The 20,754-nt window shown below is 41.3% G+C and overlaps 1 protein-coding gene across 5 annotated transcripts in view; it reads right to left on the bottom strand.

The window, feature by feature from the left end:
* Positions 1-20,754, bottom strand: part of tns1a (tensin 1a) — a 61,214-nt gene that overhangs the window by 17,730 nt on the left and 22,730 nt on the right. For 4 of the 5 annotated variants that reach the window (XM_088408761.1, XM_088408763.1, XM_088408764.1 and 1 more), the window contains exons 4-18: positions 20,094-20,131; positions 12,475-12,513; positions 11,420-11,461; positions 8,555-8,604; positions 7,780-7,951; positions 7,650-7,700; positions 7,470-7,592; positions 7,329-7,393; positions 6,959-7,042; positions 3,010-3,122; positions 2,860-2,920; positions 2,698-2,773; positions 2,472-2,601; positions 1,576-1,641; positions 1,366-1,491 (exon numbers count right to left, since the gene is read on the bottom strand). In XM_088408761.1, the coding sequence (XP_088264887.1) occupies positions 1,366-1,491; positions 1,576-1,641; positions 2,472-2,601; positions 2,698-2,773; positions 2,860-2,920; positions 3,010-3,122; positions 6,959-7,042; positions 7,329-7,393; positions 7,470-7,592; positions 7,650-7,700; positions 7,780-7,951; positions 8,555-8,604; positions 11,420-11,461; positions 12,475-12,513; positions 20,094-20,131 (1,236 nt within the window). Of the gene's footprint in view, positions 1-1,365; positions 1,492-1,575; positions 1,642-2,471; positions 2,602-2,697; positions 2,774-2,859; positions 2,921-3,009; positions 3,123-6,958; positions 7,043-7,328; positions 7,394-7,469; positions 7,593-7,649; positions 7,701-7,779; positions 7,952-8,554; positions 8,605-11,419; positions 11,462-12,474; positions 12,514-16,571; positions 16,684-20,093; positions 20,132-20,754 lie in introns of those variants that run through there. The other variant, XM_088408765.1, reaches the window with a different exon arrangement.

The following is a 20,754-nucleotide window of genomic DNA, read 5'->3' as shown; positions in this document are numbered from 1 at the left end:
CACAAACACTACGTATCAGATTGCAACATAGCCTCAAACATCGAATTCATTCAAAGCCAAGCCACAGTATAATTTTATTTAGGTAGTCATGAGGGGAGCGCTTATAATCAATGATAAACCATTTTCAGAGGTGTGGCTCAGGAACGTTTAATGTGAACAAAAAGCTCAAAGTTGGACTTGCCAGCCAAAGAAAGGTTAGCGTTTCTGCTTCTCACCTGATTCCGAATGCAAAGGTTTTTCTCCAGGCAGTCCTCGCAAATGTACGACACGACTCGTGTGGCTCTACACATAAAACTGGCGGCGCCTGCCTCGCCCTGCGCCCGCCTGGGTCCCTTTTTGTCACTGTCTAGCTATTCTAGACGCCTCGCAGCGCGGCCGGGCCAAATAGGGGAGGGGTTGTAAACAAGGGAGACGGCCTTCGAGCCTTCCGAATCACACAGACGGATTTCATTGCTTCATGACGTACCTAAAACAATGGTAAATGAATATTCCCTCGTTCCAAATACTTTTCATTCCTGCAAAGGATTGTTCCCCGGTTGTTTTGAAAAATCAGATGTTGGCTTTCAAACTCGAAAGGGTCCTGTTGTTCAAACAACAGCACGGGACAATTAGAGTAACTGTCATACATTTTGGCTGTTTACCGGCCCAACCGTGGCCCTCTGACATGCTGTGGCGCGAGGTCGACAGCTGCCGGGCAGCAGGGTTATTAGCGGAGCAAAGTGACACTGACACACATGCTTGCATTCCAGTGAAAAAACTGCAAAGGACTCAACATGCTAACAAAATCCTGTGTTCACGGACACACACAAATGAACTCTAATGAGGCGAAGTAACGATATACTGTAGTACTGCCTGGGGCTTGTGAATCTGAATGAGGGCAACAAGCATTCTTGTCCCATATACTCTTTAAAAGACATGAAATATCCTCATGCTGTAAGCACATGGAGGGGTGTAATATTTTGCCCCGAATGACATTTTCAGTGCATCCCAAATTCTTACAAATGCCCTCTCGCTGGGGCGATAAACTCTTCTTCGATATTATCCTACAAGTAATTGTATTTATAGAGCATTCTATGCAGATGCGGGAGGACAAAGTCTTCCACTTCACTGTACAGCCAAGAGAATCAAATTAGAGGAATTACAGGACAAGAGGTTTCCTGAAGAGTGCCTGTTTAAATAGGATTTCATTTACATTTCTGGCGATTCCCGTTGACCTTCTTGAAACGCGGCAATTAATATGAAGTCCCTCTGAGGAAGTGCATAAAAATAAAATGGGCCTTTGTGACATACTAAAATGTATGTAGTACTGCACTGGCTGCCACTGAGATGATGACAATATTGATAAATGTTCATGTGCGCGCATACCGAGCTGGTCATCCGTGGCTCCCTCACAGCGATGACTGAAGTTCTCGTATGAGTCCCAACGGATCAGAGGATCTTGAGTGTTGTAGTCCACACATACGCTAGGCCCATTTTCCAGATGGCCGAGGCCTGAGGAACACATTTTGTGATGGAGACATGATTCATATTTATTAATAATTAGTAACTAAATTTAGTGGGGAAAAAAAATGCTACCTTTGATTTTCTGTGGACCATAAGAAAAGACAAACTCCACCTTCCCATACTCAGGGAATCTGTCATCTGTCCAAAAAAAGAAATTAAGAGAGTCAACAAACCTCACATCACACCACCAAAAATAAAAATAAATCTGTGAATACCTTAACTCTGAAGTACAATGAACCTCTACTATTAAAGAGGGGTTGGGACGGGGCCTTGCTGTAAATATTGAAAATCTCTGCAAAATTCACTCAAAACGCAAATGGTGGATATGTAAGTTTTTCAGTGAGTAACGGAGGATGGGTTCCCCTTCAAATATTCGCAAATTGGCAAATGCTGAACTTATAAATGTGATAATATGAAGGGATTATCAGAAACACGATAGCCCTTTAACTGGCTGAATTCACTCAGCATAGCCCACCACCAGTGCGTCTCTAAAACTGTCGAACGACTCAAGAGGCCGTCTTTTGGGTGTAATTCTGTCATCGACCACTTGGCGGTAGCACACAATTTACCCTGAGATACCAGTAGGTTCATTTTGTAATGTACATATTTGGGCATGATTGTTGATGTACTGAGTATAGTGGAAAAAAAATGAGAATAAGTTTGACAGCGGGGAAAAAAAAACATTTACAATTCTGTTAAGAGCATGGTTTAGCGTTACACCGTATTGTATAATATTTTTGAGTTATCTCCTATTCTTGCATTCTCAACAAATGATACATTTTGTTTGAATGGGTTTGGATTATTTGTGTGTTTTCAAAGACTTAAAAACTCAAGTGGCCCATGCTATGAAAGCATTTCACTGTATTGCGGACTTCACTGCTGTCAAAATAATCCCCAGGATTGAGGCGGGATTAGTACTCTACCTCTATATGAACACATGTGTAATAACATGGATTTTGCAATATTACCTTTAAACGTCTCATCCAATTCACTCTTTCCAAACACCACTCCCAGATCGTGGATGGCACACGTGTGGAACTGCACCCTGAACACAACATCTCTGGTGGGGTTTCTGTAGCGCTTGTGGTAACACTTGAGCTGTGATAGGTCAGTGTAGAAAGATGTGTGTGTGTGTGGCATGAAGCTAACACAGGGATCAAACATGAACAGGTTAAGCGAAGAGGAATCCCTCACCAGGATGTCGCCCTTAAGCAGGAGGCCGGGCTCGATGGTAATACAAATGCTGGTGTTGCCGTCTCCCTGCACGTTGCTGTGTAACAACAACAAGAATGTCATGTTAGGACAAAATGAATTCAACAAATGCACTAAAGTGACCAGGCACTGATGACTGCGTACTATATTCCCGACGTATAGACTGGCTGCATCGCTTGGTAAATCTTCAGGAATGGACGACAGCCTGGGAAGGACAAAGAGAGAGTGAATATGCAACTTCATTTTATTTCTCACTGCAAACTACCCCCAGATATTTGCAGGTTTCGTACTCACCTCCTTTGGACTCAAAATTAGGAATTCCATGCATGATGACGTGGTGCAGGAACAGAGGCTTGTTGTTGATTTTAATGTGGCCAGACAGAAGCCCGTTAAAGTATCGCACGTACCTAAAGAGCAAGGTATGCACAGAGCTGAGCCTACTTCCGTCGATCCATTTTCATTGACAATTTTCCTCATTTGCTCGAAGGTAGCTGAGATAGGCACTAGCAAGCCTGCGACCCTTGTGAGGATAAAAGGCTTTAGAAAATGGATGGATGGTTCACAGGTGGGGTGGGTGTTGGGGGGTAGGGCTGCACGATTTTGGCCAAAATAATAATCGCAATTATTTTTGTCAACATTGCGATCACAATTATTAATCATGATTATTCATCATGTTTGGTCAAACATTTCTATTTACTGCACAAGCAGTTTATACTGTATAAACAAGGCTTTTGATACTTAAAAATAATAATAAACTAAAATAAATAAAGTAAATCATAATTATGGCAGAAACTTTCTGAGAGCACACCATTTAAAAAAAATGAAGCCTACTTAGAACCAAGCACATAATACAACAGACCTGTAAGAACACCTACAACGGCCTTAAAGTTTTTGCAAGAAAACAAAAGAAAAATGTACAAAATCACCAGAATCACTCGAAATGAGTATGGACTTAGTTGTCAAAATGTCATTTTTGGTCAGTTCAAACTCAATATATTTGAATTTTTGCCACTTGTATTTTTGAAAATGGGTCTCAAATGGCAGCTAGTACAGTATACACTGGGCCCCTGGTCTACGACATCCTGCCTTACGTTTTTTTCATTTCACGACATGGATTGCGATGTTTTTTCATCCAAAAACAACTGTCATGACCTTAGGGGTTGGCTGTATTTTTGTATTTGTTTTGTCTCTATCGTCAGGCGTTTTTAGGTACTTGCTCTTATTTTCTGGTCCCGTCAAACTGCCTGCACTGCGGAACAGATTAATCTCATAAACGAGGGCCTACCGTACTAGGGGGCTAAGAAAAGCAGAGGCTTTTGGCATGCAAAGTCATGTGGTAAACATTGTCATCTAAATGCTTTTAGGAGGGAATTGAAACCTGATATCTCTGAGCCAGTGAAACCAACTTCATTGTTGTCATCGCGTCCCACTCTTGACTCATGAAAGAAAATGCGTGGAATGCGTGGAACGATCGAAATTCTTCCAAACTTGTTGTTTTTTAATCGGACTCCTTGCCTCTGTGTACTTGCTCGCCAGTATTCACCGGCAAACACCAAAAGGCAATAGTTGATGTTTTTTGCCCAGCGCTTCCACGCGGTAAAGACATTCCAGAAGGTATGCGTTGCGGAAAATCTGGCCAGCGTGACATCGCGGGAAAAGGCGTGGTTGCCGAAAAGACGTCATTTTGATATGTGGGGCTGCGTCAAACTCGCAGGACTCGTCAAGCATAAAACAAGATGCGAACTTTCTTGCAGGATTTGCTTTCTTAATGATGTCTTAACCTTGCGTTTGCCCCCCTGGTGGTAGGATGACCGAAAGTGCTTGATTTGACATGTACTAGTAGGCAGCTTTTTAAATGTTTATATTGCTGATTTTCATCTTAATTAATTATGCCAGCCAATATCGTGGTCATGATTAAAATTCGATTAATTGTTAGCCTTAGTGGGGGGCATTATTTAAATGCATGCTTTTGTAATGCTGGAGGAAAACCCAAATAAGCATAGCGAGAACATGAAGATTCCTGGAAGTTCAGAGCCAGATGTAAACCCAGAGCCGCATGATTTTGAGGCAGTCCTGTTAAATATTGTATAAATTTACTGTGTTTCCTGAGCCTACATTTGTCTAAGCATAATAAATAATTGCATAAAATAAAAATAATCAAACTTTCCTTACACACCAGCCGGCTCTGCAGGTGTTGTTTTCTGAGATTATTCTGACTGCATTCCACTCAGGACCACTGTGGAAAGAGCTGGAACGAATGGTTGTGTGCAGAGGCCAATACAGGGGTTTGGTGAGTTAGCACTCCCTGGTTGTTGAACAACACTGTGAGGAGGGTATTTGACATGACATTGATCATGTGGAGGCCAAATGTCTTACTCCTCTGATGGAGGCCAGATGGTTTAGATAGGTGTGATCTCACAGGAAGGAAGGAAGGAAGGAAGGAAGGAAGGAAGGAAGGAAGGAAGGAAGGGAGGGAGTGAGGGAGGAAGGAGGGAAGGAAGTACAGTGGGCCCCCGGTTTACGAACCCCGTTTTACATACTTTTCATTTTACGACGTGGACCGCGGCGATTTTTATTTGTCCACCTCTTGCGCATAAACCTTTCGTCTTACGAACCATCCAATATGCCGGTCAGTGTGTCCGCACTATTTTTTTCGCTTTACTGCATCAACAAAAACAACTTTTCTCACATGTCACGGACATGCCGATATGCTATTGGTCAATTAAGGCAGTCACAGAGATGCCGATATGCTATTGGTGATTAAGGCAGTCACGGAGATGCCGATATGCTACTGGCTGGCGTCACGTCAATCACAGAAATGCCGATATGCTATGGCCGAACTCCCTCAACTTGCTTGATGGCACGAGCTGGTCGGTGTGTTGTAAAGACTTTGTAAACTTATCTGTTAGACATGGCTTCTAAAATTAGTAAGAGGATGATGACAATAGAAACGAAGCAGGAGATAATAAAAAAATACGAAGGAGGCGCACGCATAGTTAACCTTGCTAGTGAGTATGGCCGTAACCGCTTGACAATCGGTACAATTCTTAAAAACAAGGAAGCTAATAAAGCAAGGAAGTGTTCTAAGGGCATGACTTTCCTTGCCAGGGGACGGACCTCGGTCAACAAAAAAATGGAGAGGCTTCTTCTATTATGGTCTAAAGAGAAGGAGATCGCCGGTGATATGTTCTCGTTTAAAAAAGTTCCCATTTAAAAATAAGTTCTTGTTTAAAAAAAGTTCTCGTTTAAACAAAAAAAAGGTCATTTAAAAAAAAAGTTTTCGTTTGAAAAAAGTTCTCGTTTAAGGGAAAAAAAAAAATTCTGCGGTTTCGTCTCTGCTCCCCTCCGCCTCCACCCACCACCAGCTCAAGTCATGTCGCCCCAAAGGTAAATGTCATTTTTCCTTTGTATATTTATGTTATTTAATTAAACTGTACAGAAGATTATGTTACTAATTTTTAATATGAGTATAAAGTCCTGATTTTGGTTTTTGCACGCGTTGCACGCATTCACTAATTAACAATTAATTGGATTGCCCGTCATACGGCCAATTCGAGTTACGGGCCTAGCCGCTGAACGGATTAAGGTCGTAACACGGGGGCCCACTGTACTCGTAATGCAAAATTTTTAAACTACAATTCAGCTCAAAATAACTTAGATCCACTTAAGTACACTTATTTAATGTTAATGATACACTATCATTCTGTTTTAAACTTTAACATGAACAAGCATGCAGAAGTAACTAAGCTCAACCCGGTTTTATTATCACATTCAAGAAACACCAGCTGGGCGAGGGCAGAGTTAAATCTGATACAGGAAATACAGCTCAGCCAAAGATGGGCCGGCCATCAGATTTGAAAGCTATTTCTTTACTCATTCTCTGTCACCTATTCTTATCTGCTGCCTTTAAAGTTCTTTGATTGCCAAACATGCTTAATGTCATCATCTCAGGCAATCACAGTGGTGAAAAACAGGCTCTGCCACACTCTCATGGGAGCTCTCTCGGCATGAGTGGAATCCCTCAAACAAGCACAGCGGATGGATGCCATGACATTTTCACACAATTATCCCAAATCAAACTAAATTGCAGATGAGGAAAACTCTTTTCCTGTGTACAGGAATAGGCCACATTTAGACCAGTAATTGGAAAATAACGGGGTCTGGAAACACGGATTCCATCCTTTCTGCCGTGTGATAAGCATAGCTTCCCAAACGGGGAGTGAGCCATGAGGTAACAACTAACCTTCTCTGCGAGGGCTGGCCCATAGGAAGTGCTTTGTCCTCATAGAAGCGCCTCATGGCAAACCTGTCCAATGCCTGGTCAGCACTGCAAATGTAAGTGAACACTGGCGTTATTATCCTGCAGATTTTCAAAGTATCTCTAAAGTTCTAACAACATCTGGCTACATTAAAGAATGATGACTCTCCTGAGTTGCTCGCTCTCAGAGAAACAGAACAATAAACCAGCCGGGATGACTTGTTTTGCCACATTAATCACACAGCAGGCTCACACACACCTCAAGGCTTTCGAGACTGGAGGATCAAAGTTGAAGATAAGCAGCATTCAACACCCACAATCATGAGGTAGTGCATGACATGAAGGGGCTTGATACCTTGCCGATATATTGCTGTAGTGCATGTAGGCTGCCACTACCACCCCAGTCCGACCTCGGTTTCCCTGGAAACACCGAAGATCGCACATTGTGATCCACATACAAGTTATACGCACAGTGTTTTGTGTTGTCTGAGTTTACTTTGTTGTGAAGCACCACAACATTGCGCGGGTCTCCGTTCAGCCACGTGTCGATGGCTTTGCACATGCTGCAGATCTTGTCCAGCGGTGGTGCGTGCTGGTCTGGCCAGCCGAACTCCAGCACCTGCAGAAGTCAAGTGAGTAAAAACCTTCTCAAAGGCCATGTTTCCCTGCATCTTACCTTGGGATTTAATGTTGCTAGGTCCTTCCTCAACTCGCTCAGGTTGAGTACCTGAAATCAGGAAGAAAAAATATCAATGCATTCAAATCCATGTGAAGACTGTCAAGATAAATCAGAGAACATTTCTTACCAGGTAGTGTTCACCGTGTTTGGAGCGCAGCATGGCCGCCACCTCCTTGAGGTGGGCGATGTAGCTGCGCTCCTCGGCAGTGGCAGGGAAAGAGAAGGAGATGATCCTCTCTGTGATGTAGACCAAGTCCACTTCATAGCTCTCCGCCATGTCCTGGACCATACTCTGACTCCTGGTGAGCGGAAGCACACGCAAAGCAGGTTACTGCTTTACGCATCATTTTCTACCGCTTGATTGTGCTATTATTTGGTATCTTGAAAAAGTGACTTCCTTGCGATGGAAATGCTTCTCAGAATGCGCGCATCACCAAACAATTTCTTTATGTAAAAGATATTTAAAAAGCAAAATAACAACAAAAAAATCCCACAACACTTGATTCTAAACATTTTTAACTTTTGGTCGGTGAGATTGTGGACAGTAGTAGTACACTATGTATTTTGGTTCATGAAAGCAGGACTCGGAAAGGGAGAAACTACAAAGAAATCCCCAGTATGGCGGCTGTGTTATGCCTGTGAATGACAAGTAGTGAATTGAACTAACCCAGTTTAGTTTATTTACATATTGCTCCAATGGCACAGTAAAGTGACTATCGTCACATTGATTGTGGAGTGATTGCAGATATGAAAATTGTGCTTTGGATATTCGTCGGTCCGTCAGTGCTGGTGAAGTGCCCACCTCTTCATATAACAAAGTCAAAGTCATCCATGTTGCTTTTCTCACATGATATAAATGTGTATTCAGATGCGTATGAGTGTGTGACCATGCCGTGTCTTACCGAGATTGCTTTCGCTTTATTTCTGCGCTTTTGCAAGACCTGGCTGACCCCTAAGGGAGAAAGAGGATACACTATTATCATACACAATCATATTGATGTTTGCAGAATCAGATGTAACTTTTATTATCACCCATGACATGGATCAATATCACTTCTTCTTTCGGAAGAGAGTAAGACGGGAACGTGACGAACACCCAGGACAACGATGTTAAGGAGAAGCACAGCGGGACCCTGACTTTTGTAGGCCAAAGTCTGCGGTATGCTCAAGGCTGCAGCTGGTACACTATCCTCCCTTAAGAGCCAATAGGAAAGCAGCTTTTTCTGTCGCCTCTCTGGCACCAGATAGGAGGCAGGCCTCAAGCATTGAATTAAAAGCATTAAATGAGGGGTCTCCATTTAGCATCACAACAGTGGGCGGCCTTGTAGCAGTGTATATGGAGCATGTTACAACTTCAATGATTGTGCATCTGAACATTTTAGTCTATATATTAGAATGAATATAATGGAGAAGCTCGAACCTGAGATGTGCGGAAAAAGCCTCTGGGATTCTAAAGGGCACTGGACCTTTTTATAATATTTGTAAATGTGTATAATTTTGCGCTAGAAGCTATTGTATACAATAAAAGGTTTTAGTATTTTTCATTTTCTTAATAGACAAACTAATCCAGTGCAAACGATAGGTAAGGAGGAGAAATGAAGTGGAAGCAGGAAATACCTGTAACAGAGAAGATTCCAAGACGTTGCAAGGCGAAGTAGCCACTTCAAATGGGGTACCAAACCCCCATCATCAATTCTGTTGTTTGTTTGTGAAATTTTGAGAAATTCAGCATGTCTTAATGGCTAACTCAATAACTCCTGTCAACTCTATTGCACTTTATCCATTTCACAGTCAAAGTAGCAACTGGTCCATTAGTCCGAGCAACAGAAAAGTTAACTAATTACCTAATTCATTCTTTACTGATCATGTTAACCGCGTCAATTTTGACTTAATTGAGCTGTCAAACATATAAACTAAGGCTGGCATTCCGTTTCGTTTGGAAGCGAATACAGCTTTTAGACTAACACTGCATTTGGAAACTATGGAAGTACAGTACTAAGATCGAATTCAAGTTATTGTACTACATTACTATACAATTATTTGAATGTTTTGTCAGTTGCTCGGACTCGGTGAAATGAAACAGAAGATTTTGTTTAGATGAGGGATTGCCACCAATAAATTGTATCTGTTGCATCATTTTAAAATGAGATTGAGCATGAAACCTATGCTCTAATATGGGATGGGCCTACCTTGTGAACCAGGTGACCTGTGCTCCACCTCCAGGTGAATCGCAGAAAGGGGATGTGCCTTTGCAAAGAGTTGCTCAGAGGCATGGCTGATCAGGTCGCCAGCTGCTTTTTGTTTAGAATATTAAAATAAGTGAGAAAATAAAGTTTGGCATGGTTTTTCCATGTCCTCCAGTGCATTTTAGTCCATGCGGGTTCCCATGCTGGAAAAAAGATTCTACGGGATGCTTCTTTTGTCAGCTTTTGATGTTTTCTTTCCCGCATAACATACTTTCCCTCCTTTGTAGCTGCTCCTCCCTCTTTCTCATTATCTCCCATTATTCCCAACTCCCCCATTTCAGTTTCTCTCTTCTTCCCAAGACGATTGTTGATGTGCACTTCCTTTCCACTGTAAACATGCGCTGCTGACTGTAATTACCCTTCAGAATGGAGTTCCTGAGATCAAAATAGTTACAAGAGACTTGCGTTATCCTGTTGTTGCTGCAGTTGCGGTTGAAATGAGAACAAAAATGTCTCATGCGTGAGCCTTTTGTCCATGTCATGGGTTTACAGCAAATTATAGTTTATTGTCTATGGAAGGAAAAAAAATGATTCTAAAAAGCCAGACTTAGCACCAGGACCTAGTCAATCACCGCACACTCAATCAGCTTCAGTGGGTATAGAGTATACAATTATTTTCATTGGTGTTTTCTGTGGGAAAGTGAGGGGGACACTTTCTTTCATCACTTTGCCCAGCTGCAATGACCATAGTGCAGACTAACTTGTTTTAACTTGTTCACAACAAATTTGTGTGAAAAACACTATAGAGACACTTGTGTAATGTATAACTTGTGCAAGTTTTAGTGCATGCATGCATGTCAGTAGTGGCGCTATATTTACCACCATGAATTGGTGCAAAAGAATAATCACGGTGCTGAGAGTCAAAGATTTGAACTCATGAAACTGTCACTTGGGCCCATAAACAATTGTTACAGCAGATACCAGATCTAAATATTCAGTCCATGGATCACAGATTTTATTAAGTGTTTGAGGTTTAAAAAAAAAAAAAAAAAATAACCTTTGTGCAGTATTTTGATCATGTTTGGGTCATTTTCTTCCACATCATTCTCATGGTATTTTAGCCAATGGATGGCACATTCCTGGTAGTGTGATTATTAAGTAGTTGTGAAATTTGTTACTTTTTTTCACCATCCGTGTTAAAATTCAGCTCCCTCGTGCCTTCTTTCAATGATTTCCTTCTGATGTGAAATTCCTTTGATGTAAAGTCAAAGGATTGGACAAAATAATGCACAAAGGTTAAAAAGATATATTGAATACCGTTGTGCACTGTGTGGAAATAAAAGCACTAATATAGATTTTCAACATTACTGTCTTTCCAAACCACACAACTTCCATTTTGAACATAACTTTGGGAACAAAACAGATTCCTTGTACTGGACCTGGACCGGTTATCTGTCAGATTGCATGTTAATTTTTCATGGCGCATTACGCGCGCTAACCCTCAATCAGCTAATATTAACAGAACACATAAGGTCTGTGAATCCCTCTTGAAGCATGTGTGGTGCTAAAAAGACTACTTACCGGAGTATCTACGTGCTTTAATGGCAGCTGAGGAGTGGGAGGCTGTGGAGTGAGACCAGACAGTCGACTGGTGAGCCACAAAATGCTAAATGTTGGCACACTATTTATTTGAAGTGCATTATTTATAGAGAAGTGCACCGGTGTGGTGGTGTGTGTATGTGTGTGTGGGTGGGGCTCTGACAGACATTAAAAGTGTTCTGTCCACACACATACTGTACAGACAAATCATAACCATGCAGCCATAAATTCCCACATAAAGTCAGGAAAAATGGTTGACTCAAGCGCAGAGTGTTTAGTTGAGCTTGATAAACAAAACTTGGGAATGTTTATCAGCTGCATGGGTTGTTTTGAAAGGCCCACATCCAAAGTAAGTGCAAAGTGCAAGAGATTTACAGCTTGGAATGTTCCCAATTTGTTCAGCTCTTCAAATATAAGAAAGCAATCGGCAACAAGCATCAAATTCTTGACGTGGTCCTGAGTGTGACCCAAAATGAGTCTTAACGCAAGCTTTAGAGCGCCGGTGTGAAACTCGAAGCTCAAAAGCCAGATTTGGCTATTGGCTATTATACTGTAATCTTTTGGCACATTAAGGAAAATCATAACTACCATATTTTCCCGACTATAAGGCGCACCGGTGTATTAGCCGCAGCAGCAAAAATTGAGCAAAAGAACATCTGTTGCCACTAATAAACCGCACTGGATTATAAATCGCAGGTATATGGTGGTAATATGACACTTTAAATTTTTTTTTTAATATTTTTGGAATTGTTTCCCAACTGCAACATCCTCACTTTAACAGACTGAACATGCTCAAATCTTGATGAAAAAGTCACGCTTATAGTCTGAAAAATATGGTATCTCCAATCCGTTCCGCAATAAATATGAGTTTGACACTGGCTTTCGAGCCTGACGTTTGACCTCGAGCGGGAGCTTGCCATGTTTGCTTGTGGCTTTGGCCACAATTCCAGAAAAGATCATTAAATTGGAAAGGAGATTTGAGTGGGTCAAAGAGGTCAGGCAAAGGTTTCTGTGGCAGATTCATGTGTCATACTCACAAGCTCATAGTTGGTGCTCATTTGACACGCTGCGGTGACCTGTAAGAAGAGAGACAATGTTTGAAGGACTCTCTGCGATTCTGTTTTCTGCTATGAAACCGTTTGACCCAGCAGATAATAGCAATCAAGAAGACACCGATCATCTGATCATAACACTGCTTCAGAATTAGAGCAGCTTTCATTACATTTTCTCTTGCTCTTTAAATAGTAGGAAGGCCACCACCGCATGCTCCAAGTATCCATGACAAGAGCGGCTCCTAATAATCTGTATGAACATCTCAGAGCCACACGCCACTGATTGGCCTCCATGACTAGATGGAACTTTACACAAAAGCATGAGCTGCTGCGTATTTGCGCGCAGTGAGACAGACGCACGCTATCAGTAGCCAGCAGGCTCCGGTGGGAAGGAAACCACCATAATTAGTTTGCACAGCGAGAACAAAAGCTTGGTTGGCATTTGCAAGGTTATCACGAAGCATATCAGAATACAGGAGCTGAAGCAGTATTGTTGACATGCCACGTGATGTCGAACCTGGCAATCATTGATGAAAGTCACTGCTTTGCTTTCATGCCAGCAAGCACTTGACTTCACTTCCTGAGGCCTCAACTGCCATTAACATAACCGTCTTGGCATACGGTAGCTGTATCGTTCGCGCAGGTCACTTCATTTAATGCAGCAACGTATTTTACACTGCGGCTGAGGTTGCTCGAGGACCCACATTTTCCCACAGTCATTAAGCCGTTTGTTCCCCTTATAAAAATCAAATCAAGTGAATTTATTTGCCAAAAAAGCCTCAGAAAGCAAAAGCCTCATCTGTCCAAACATAACTGCATGCAAAGTGCGTTGCAAATCATGCTACAAAGGGGTAATAACTTACATTCAAACCACTGAATTGACATGTAACACGTATACAGTTGAATGTCACAGCTGCTCAACGCATGTATGAAATGCAATGTTTTTCTTAATTGCTGTCCATAAAACTACCGACAGGTTTCGTGACCCGAGAATCATTGGCGTGCAGCATGTTTGGTCAAAGGCATCTGGGATAGAGGCAATAAGACTCAAGTGAGGCCTGACGACAGACCTTCACTGTTAACATTCCCAACTGCGTCTACGCTGACTACATCCTTAAAAGGCAGCTGCTGAGGGAAGCTAATACAAGCTTCATGTGGCTTTCTCCTGATTAGGCACATAAAAGCAAAGAGATATCTTAGAGTTTCTGACATAAGCTAAAACATTCAGGTTGTTTAACCCTTGTGCAGAGTTTCTGCAATCCTTTGATCAAAGGCATTGGAAGCATATGTACACTAGAGACCTGAAATTTCACCCAGATGGTGACAACATGTCAATGTTCAACATGGCACGGCCACTTAGTTATCACACTACCATGAGTGTGACATCTCTTGGCTAAAGTACTGCGAGAATCACGGGGAAGAAAAAGACCCAAGAATGGTCAAAATACAGCACAAGGGAATAAAACTGAATACACACAAAAATCTCAGCCAGGTTGATGTTTTCTTGCAGAAATTATGCATGCATTAGAGTTTCAACGGTAACCTTTCTTTCCAGCCGGTCTTTGCTCCTCCAGTGCAATCTCAGAGGCAGAGAAAAATGACCATACCCATTCATAATCCACAATGGAGACAAATGAACTCCACAAATGAAAGGGTTCAGGCATGAAACCCAGAGCTTAAAATCATATTGCCTCACGAGGGCCTTCTGGGAAACTAGTGACCTCTAGCGTGACTCACAAGAGAGGACTGTTGTGGGGAACAGTTAAGGTGGGTTACATCAATGGTCAAGTTAGCTGCCTAATTCATCCTTTACAAAGTGCATTTTAAATAACAATACCATTTATTAGACTAGCGGGGCCTCATCGAATATATTATTGTGAAAATTAAAAAAAAAAAAAAAAAAAGGTTTTCACTTGACTTCCCCTTTAATCTTCCGACTGATTTGATGGGCTGATATTACATCTTATAAAACCAGCAGAAATTGGCATATTCTATCTTGGCCTCGTTTTTTCAACATAAGAAAAGAATGATGACATTCAAACATTTCCCCATTCTCCCAAAATTGGGCAAGCAAGAAATAAAATTAATCCAATTTATGAAGAATATTCTCCTGTTATATTGCTAAACAATTCCATAAAAGAACAAAATTGATGGAAAATTGTCAAATGTTCTGCCTGGAATTCATTGTCATTCAAATTGACTTTATTGTTGTAAGCATTAAAATGGATTATAAAATGGATTATTCAATTATCAGACTTTTTACTCGGCTAAATATCTGAATCGGCCTAAAAAAATCTATATTCGTCGGGCCCTCCACTCTATCATGTAAATAATCTGATTGGCATAGAAGTGCATTGCCTCCAGAGGGGCCATCACACTCACGATTCCCTTGGCAGTTCAGTTGAGCTAGTGCCACGTCGATGCCTGCTTGCCTTAGAAATCGAATTCCATGCTCACCGAGCAATGGCCAAATAAGGGCCGGTGTTCAAAAAGCCTCTGGTTCTGTTTTCCTCGCCGAAGGAAGAAATCCACAGAGCGCCGTAACAATGGAGAACGTTCATTTCTGATTTGACATCTTGACATGAGGACAAGATGCGGCAGCACACGATATTGTACATTCAGGAAGGTGATAAATCAAGGGTAATTAGACGAATGACCTAAATGAATGACCTACATGACTACAACAAATGTTTTCCAGATTGGAGCCTAAAGGTCATTTGTGAGCATACATACAAAACAGCTGAACATTTTGAAATCAAGAACACATGAGGCAGTGGTTGACCACGGCAATCTGGTCACTGCGTTGATCTCATCACATTATATCCTTCTCTGCTAAGAAAGGTTGATATGAAACATTGTTTTTCTTTTTTATTACTGAAACCTCCTGTGGGTTCAACAAGGCTGTCTATACCACAATCTACGACTTTTTAGGACGAGTCCTCCCAACCGTCACAGTTGTGTGATATCTTTGTGGTCTGCAAGGAACGTCATAAAACAACACGCAAGATGATGAGAACCATGGATGAGAGAGAAAGTAGATATTGGATCACTATCAAACTGAGGATCCCGCAAACTCCAGACAGGAAGGCCAGGGCAAAGTGGAATGGATGGTTATAAACATTGCTTCGAAATGTTTGTTGCCGATTTTTTTTTTTTGCATCAAAGCTTTGCTGATGTTCAAAAGTAATTATGATGTTGGTGTTGGACAGTACTCACACACTATTCCAGTTAATTTATGCAAATGCCCAGAAAAAGCACAGTGAGGTCAAGATATGCATCTTGAAGTAACGCATTTTAGTACATATGCCTCACAGTCTCTGCCTTACAGTATAAACTTCTTCTTCAACACTATTTCATAAGTCAAGCTTGCTTGACATTAGAAAGGGAGACCTGTCTTGGTACACAAGTCGTAAGACGTTTCCCACATTTCCCCTGGGGCTGTTCTCCAATGGGTAAATGCGTCACCTTCCCTGAGGTAAACCCGGTTCTATAAGAAGAGACAAACAGCTGTTCTATTAACATCAGTCTCCACCTTACAATGCTCAAGGGACACATGACTGGTGCTCTTGTTATGGGCAAGGTGAGAAAAAGGTGGAATGTTTTCTCCAGAGGTTCAGAGGCAAATTAAGAACATTGGCAGGCTGTGCCATACCCAACGGCGGTGCAATAAAACTAAATTCCCATGTTTTCTCGCAACCTTTAAAATGAATCTACAAGACCCGTGACCTCCCAAATGCTTATGTTTAGCCACTACCACTATGCTGGAAGAATGTCAGAGAAGACAACATCAGTTTTCTCAGAGCTACAAGTAGACATACAGTAGTGCGAAAAAAATCTGCAAACTACACGTCCACTTATCTCATGTTGAGGCACAATTGTTACGCATACATTTCAACTTGTTTTAAGAAGGCTGCCAAACCTTTTGAGTGGGAGACACTTCCTCATTCTTTGAACATCAACATATAAAAAACACATGCATACCGGTAAAAGATGTCTTGAAGTTTGTCTCTTAACACCACAAATTGATCTTGCTCCAATTCTTTGAGTATGCAATTCCTGAACATACCCTAAAAAAATCTTACCTGTACACTGGAGATCTGTCTTCTCTCCTGCTCTGATGCTTTCTAACATTGCATTTCTAGCGCCGGCACAAAAACAGGCTCACTCTCTCCTGAAGGGAACAGAGGCAAAAGAAGGAGCTCCAAACACAGACAGTTTTGACCACCTCCTCAGCTCCAGCCCCTTTAGCCCCCCTCATTCAAAACACCGGCCGTAATCACGGACGCGTGCCAGAGAGCTACTGAAGTTAAATGTGTTCAGCCGCTGGAGTGAACCAGGATTCACTCTTTGTGCTGCTGGCTCAGACTCCTCCATTTGCAGCCAAGTACTATTCAAACGCACTATATAAGGCCAAGAAAGCAGCTTGGGGCTGCTTGGTGCCCAAAGCAAGACAGTAACTGTATCCCTCCTTCTCAGAGCTCTGTCTGTCTTATTCCCCTGTTCCCAGTCCTTCTGTCCGCACTTTCCTCAAAGCAGCAGTTGAAAGAGAATATCTATCATTGCATCAACAATGTCATGTAACTACACAAGAATGGGTGAAATCAGAATCAACTTAGTGGCGCGATGAGCAAGTGGTGAAAATCGGGGTTTGAATTTGTGATATGGCCTTTGATGTGGGGTGCTCCTAAGGATGGATGGATGGAACCAACAAACACTGAATAGACTCAGCACACAAGACGGCTGTTGTTGCCTGGAAACAAATCCCCCACTCCAATCTTGTGAGCTAGATATGCTTGGGTTCTTCTCTACCTCCACTGATCACATTGAAAACTCCTTCAGACTACCTACAGGCTGAAAACACCGACTTCTAACAAATTACCGTGAACATTTCATCGGAACACAAAGAGTGTTTTTACATCAGCAGGCGACATGCTTTTACAGAGGAAAAAAAAAGGGATGGCATTGAAAGTCTCAACCAATCCTTTAAAAACTGCATCTGTTTCAGAGTGATGCTAAACCCCTCCCTCTCTCCCTGCTTTAACATGTGTCCCTTAAATCTGGAGAGAAAAAAATACAGTACTACAACTGAGCAAATGTCCAAATGTGAAGATCAGGGTCACCACTGGCCAATGCGGCATGCTTTTTTATTCATTCCTTGGTTTTATTTGGCACCTCCTCCCTCCTTCATCAGTGTCCATGTACGCTAACAGAAGTTGAAGTAGCAACATTGCCTTTGATCAGAGTATGTCACACAGTTCAACATATTAAATGGAACATTTTCTTTATTTGACGGATGTTTCGTGCATGTTATAACAAATGTGAGTTACTGATGTTGCCACATCTCATGACACACAGTTTTCCTTGATATACCACATTTGTTATTCCTTCTCAGCACCACGTGTGCACGTTACTGAACAAATTACAAGTACTGCTGAAAGAAGGACACAAAATTCATTCAAACTGTATATCATTAGGAACATTTTCTTTGCACTGCTCATTCAGGTGCTCAGACATACCTCATTTGATGTAATGCATTATAAATGAGCCTCTGTCATTCAGTCACTTGTCTGTATTGTGTATTTATAACGCTTTTGAAATAAACTCTTCATCAGCCTTAGTGTATAGCAGAACCACAGCTGCAACACACGTGGCGTGTTTTTACAAAAATCATATTGTGTAAGTAGTATTTTAGGTATCAAAGCCTGCAAGTTCAGCTATGGCCTCTTTACCCTGTTGTTGAAGAACATTTAAACTGCCACTCCTATGTCATACCCTTTCAACCCCAGGGGGTGAAATCTCTCCTATAATTCTTCCGGTCTGCTGAAAACCAATGCAGCAACAATCCAACACACATGCCCGAGATCGAGAAAAAACTGAGAAGAATAGACTTTCTGCAGTGATAGTTACCACAGGGTTGAATTTCCTTGTTGATTTGGATATACGTATTTGATCCTATGCGTGCCACACATTGGCGACATCATACCTTTTCACACCCTCATTCCGATCATAATAGGCCCCATTAAAGCACCATAAACATGCATAAAATGTTAAGAACACCTGCATCAAAGCACTCCAGCAATTGCATGTGTGGTTAATGATGTAAACAATGGGATGTTAAAGTCCCTAATAAACATCAAGAATAAAACCAGTGCGACTGATGACACATTTACTGTTACAAGGTCAGAGACTGTAGATAAAACCAGTTTGCACACATCTGAGGAATTTAATTATATTTTCTTCACATGATTTCCCACCAATATCAGTCACCAAAAATACCTTTCCTGGGTTGTACTTTCGTTTTTATTTTTTTTAAACACTCCCACAGACACATTTGAGCAAAGGGGCAAGCAATGGGAATGTCTTGGGAAAGAATATGGGCAGGCTGAGGAGAGATGTGAGTGACGACAATTTTCAGCATTTCTTCCAACCAACAAAAAAACCACTAAGAACAGCCTTGTTGGACTATGCCTGCCTAGCCATCATTCAAAACCTCCCCTTTTCATTTGTTGTGTTTTCCACTAGATACTGGGATCATGTGGCGACATTAAAAGAGTTGAAGGGGGGAAATGGACAAACAGACCCAAATTGGTCTCCTAGAGGAAATGCGCGCTACTTTGTATGTCAGCCATTGTGAACAACAAATTATACACAAATCACATCACTGTGTTAATTTTGTACACATGCAGCAGTGAGTAAAGTAAAATTCATTTTGGAGTGGGGATTTACTCATCTGAGGGTCATCCCTTCTGGTTTATTATGTCATTCAGTACAGGTCAAATGTTGAGGCACACCTCATTCCATGTGATTTATTTATTTTCATGACTCTTTACCAGAAGAGAGCATCTTCCATTGTTTGCCGTTTACCGTTTTTTTTCACCCCAAAATTCATAGTTATTGTTCCGTTCACTTATGTGATCAACCCCCACCCCCACACTTCCATCATCAATTACGCCATAAGATCCCCCTAAAAAATATGCAGCTGCAGCTTAAACCACAAAGGTTTAGAACACAACCCATAATAGACTAAGACAACAGACAATAAGGGACAACAAACCATGTCCACCAACATGACTGAAATGCTCTCACACTGCTGATTTAACATTATAACATATATATATATATATATATATATATATATATATATATATATATATATATATATATATATATATATATATATAACATAACATTATGCTAATTCTGTACATTATATGATATGTAGTTATTTACTGTATATTGTATATGGAAAAGAGCCATTTACAATATATATATACTGAAATGTGTATCCATCATATCAATTTCAGTAATGTGAAGAAAAGTGTTTCTTCACATGCGTTTAGATTTTTCCATGAAGCTTTATTGCTTTTTGAGGTAATAAATCCTTTTTGGTGATGACTCCTGCTTCCCCACATTTCCGGGCATCTCTTGTCTTGGCATTCAACATATATTCACTTCTCTGACTATTTCAGTAGTGTGAGTGTAGGGTAATCCTGAATGATGTCCCCCATAGCCAGGTAGCCAATGATGATGCTTGAGCCAAAACGCAAAACAGTGAAAACTTTCACACAACACAACACCAAGCATTGCAGGGGTCAAAGTCTTACCTTCACTTCACATTTTTTATGGCAGGACAGTTGACAAGCTGCAAGAAAAAAGAAAAGTATCATGTGTTACATGCGCTGTACAGTAAAACAAAACACATGCAGACACTGTCACATATTTTCTCTCATGATGACTGCTCATTCGGTGAGCTGGAAAGAAGGGTACCGCAACAAGGTCAGTCTGCGTCCTTGTAATGCGCATGCATTACACTGCCCCCAAGTGGCTAAACTGCAAACACCAACCCCGAATAGCACATGACATATATGTACTGAAATTACTTTAGGGCTGTACTTTTTTTCTTCTTCTTCTTCTTCTTCCAAAGTCCACATACAGAAAAATAATAGATGTAAGCAAGGGCCACTTTGAAATTCTTCACCTGTACCTGTAACCAACTTACTGTGGCAACACCACTTCGATAGCAGTAGTCTGTGTCATCATATGCTGCATCGTGTTTTCCCGAATAAATTGATTGATGGGAAACAAACAGGTGAAAGATTAGAATGAACTTCTCTTCTCTTGCTTTCCCAACCTCTTTGAATGAGTAGGTACAATGCAAGTAGGTGGCACGACTTAAGTTAACTGTTAATGTTAGTGTACAGTATGCTGCAGGCCACTGAAGAACAAATGCCAGGCTGCAAAGGACTTGTAGTTTGGACACTGCCA

This window comes from Hippichthys cyanospilos, chromosome 2 (assembly GCF_059441005.1).
Source record: "Hippichthys cyanospilos isolate Australia breed blue-spotted pipefish chromosome 2, RoL_Hcya_1.0, whole genome shotgun sequence".
Lineage (NCBI taxonomy): Eukaryota > Metazoa > Chordata > Actinopteri > Syngnathiformes > Syngnathidae > Hippichthys > Hippichthys cyanospilos.
The sequence above is the reverse complement of the archived record's forward strand: the minus strand, read 5'-3'. Positions and strand labels throughout refer to the sequence as shown.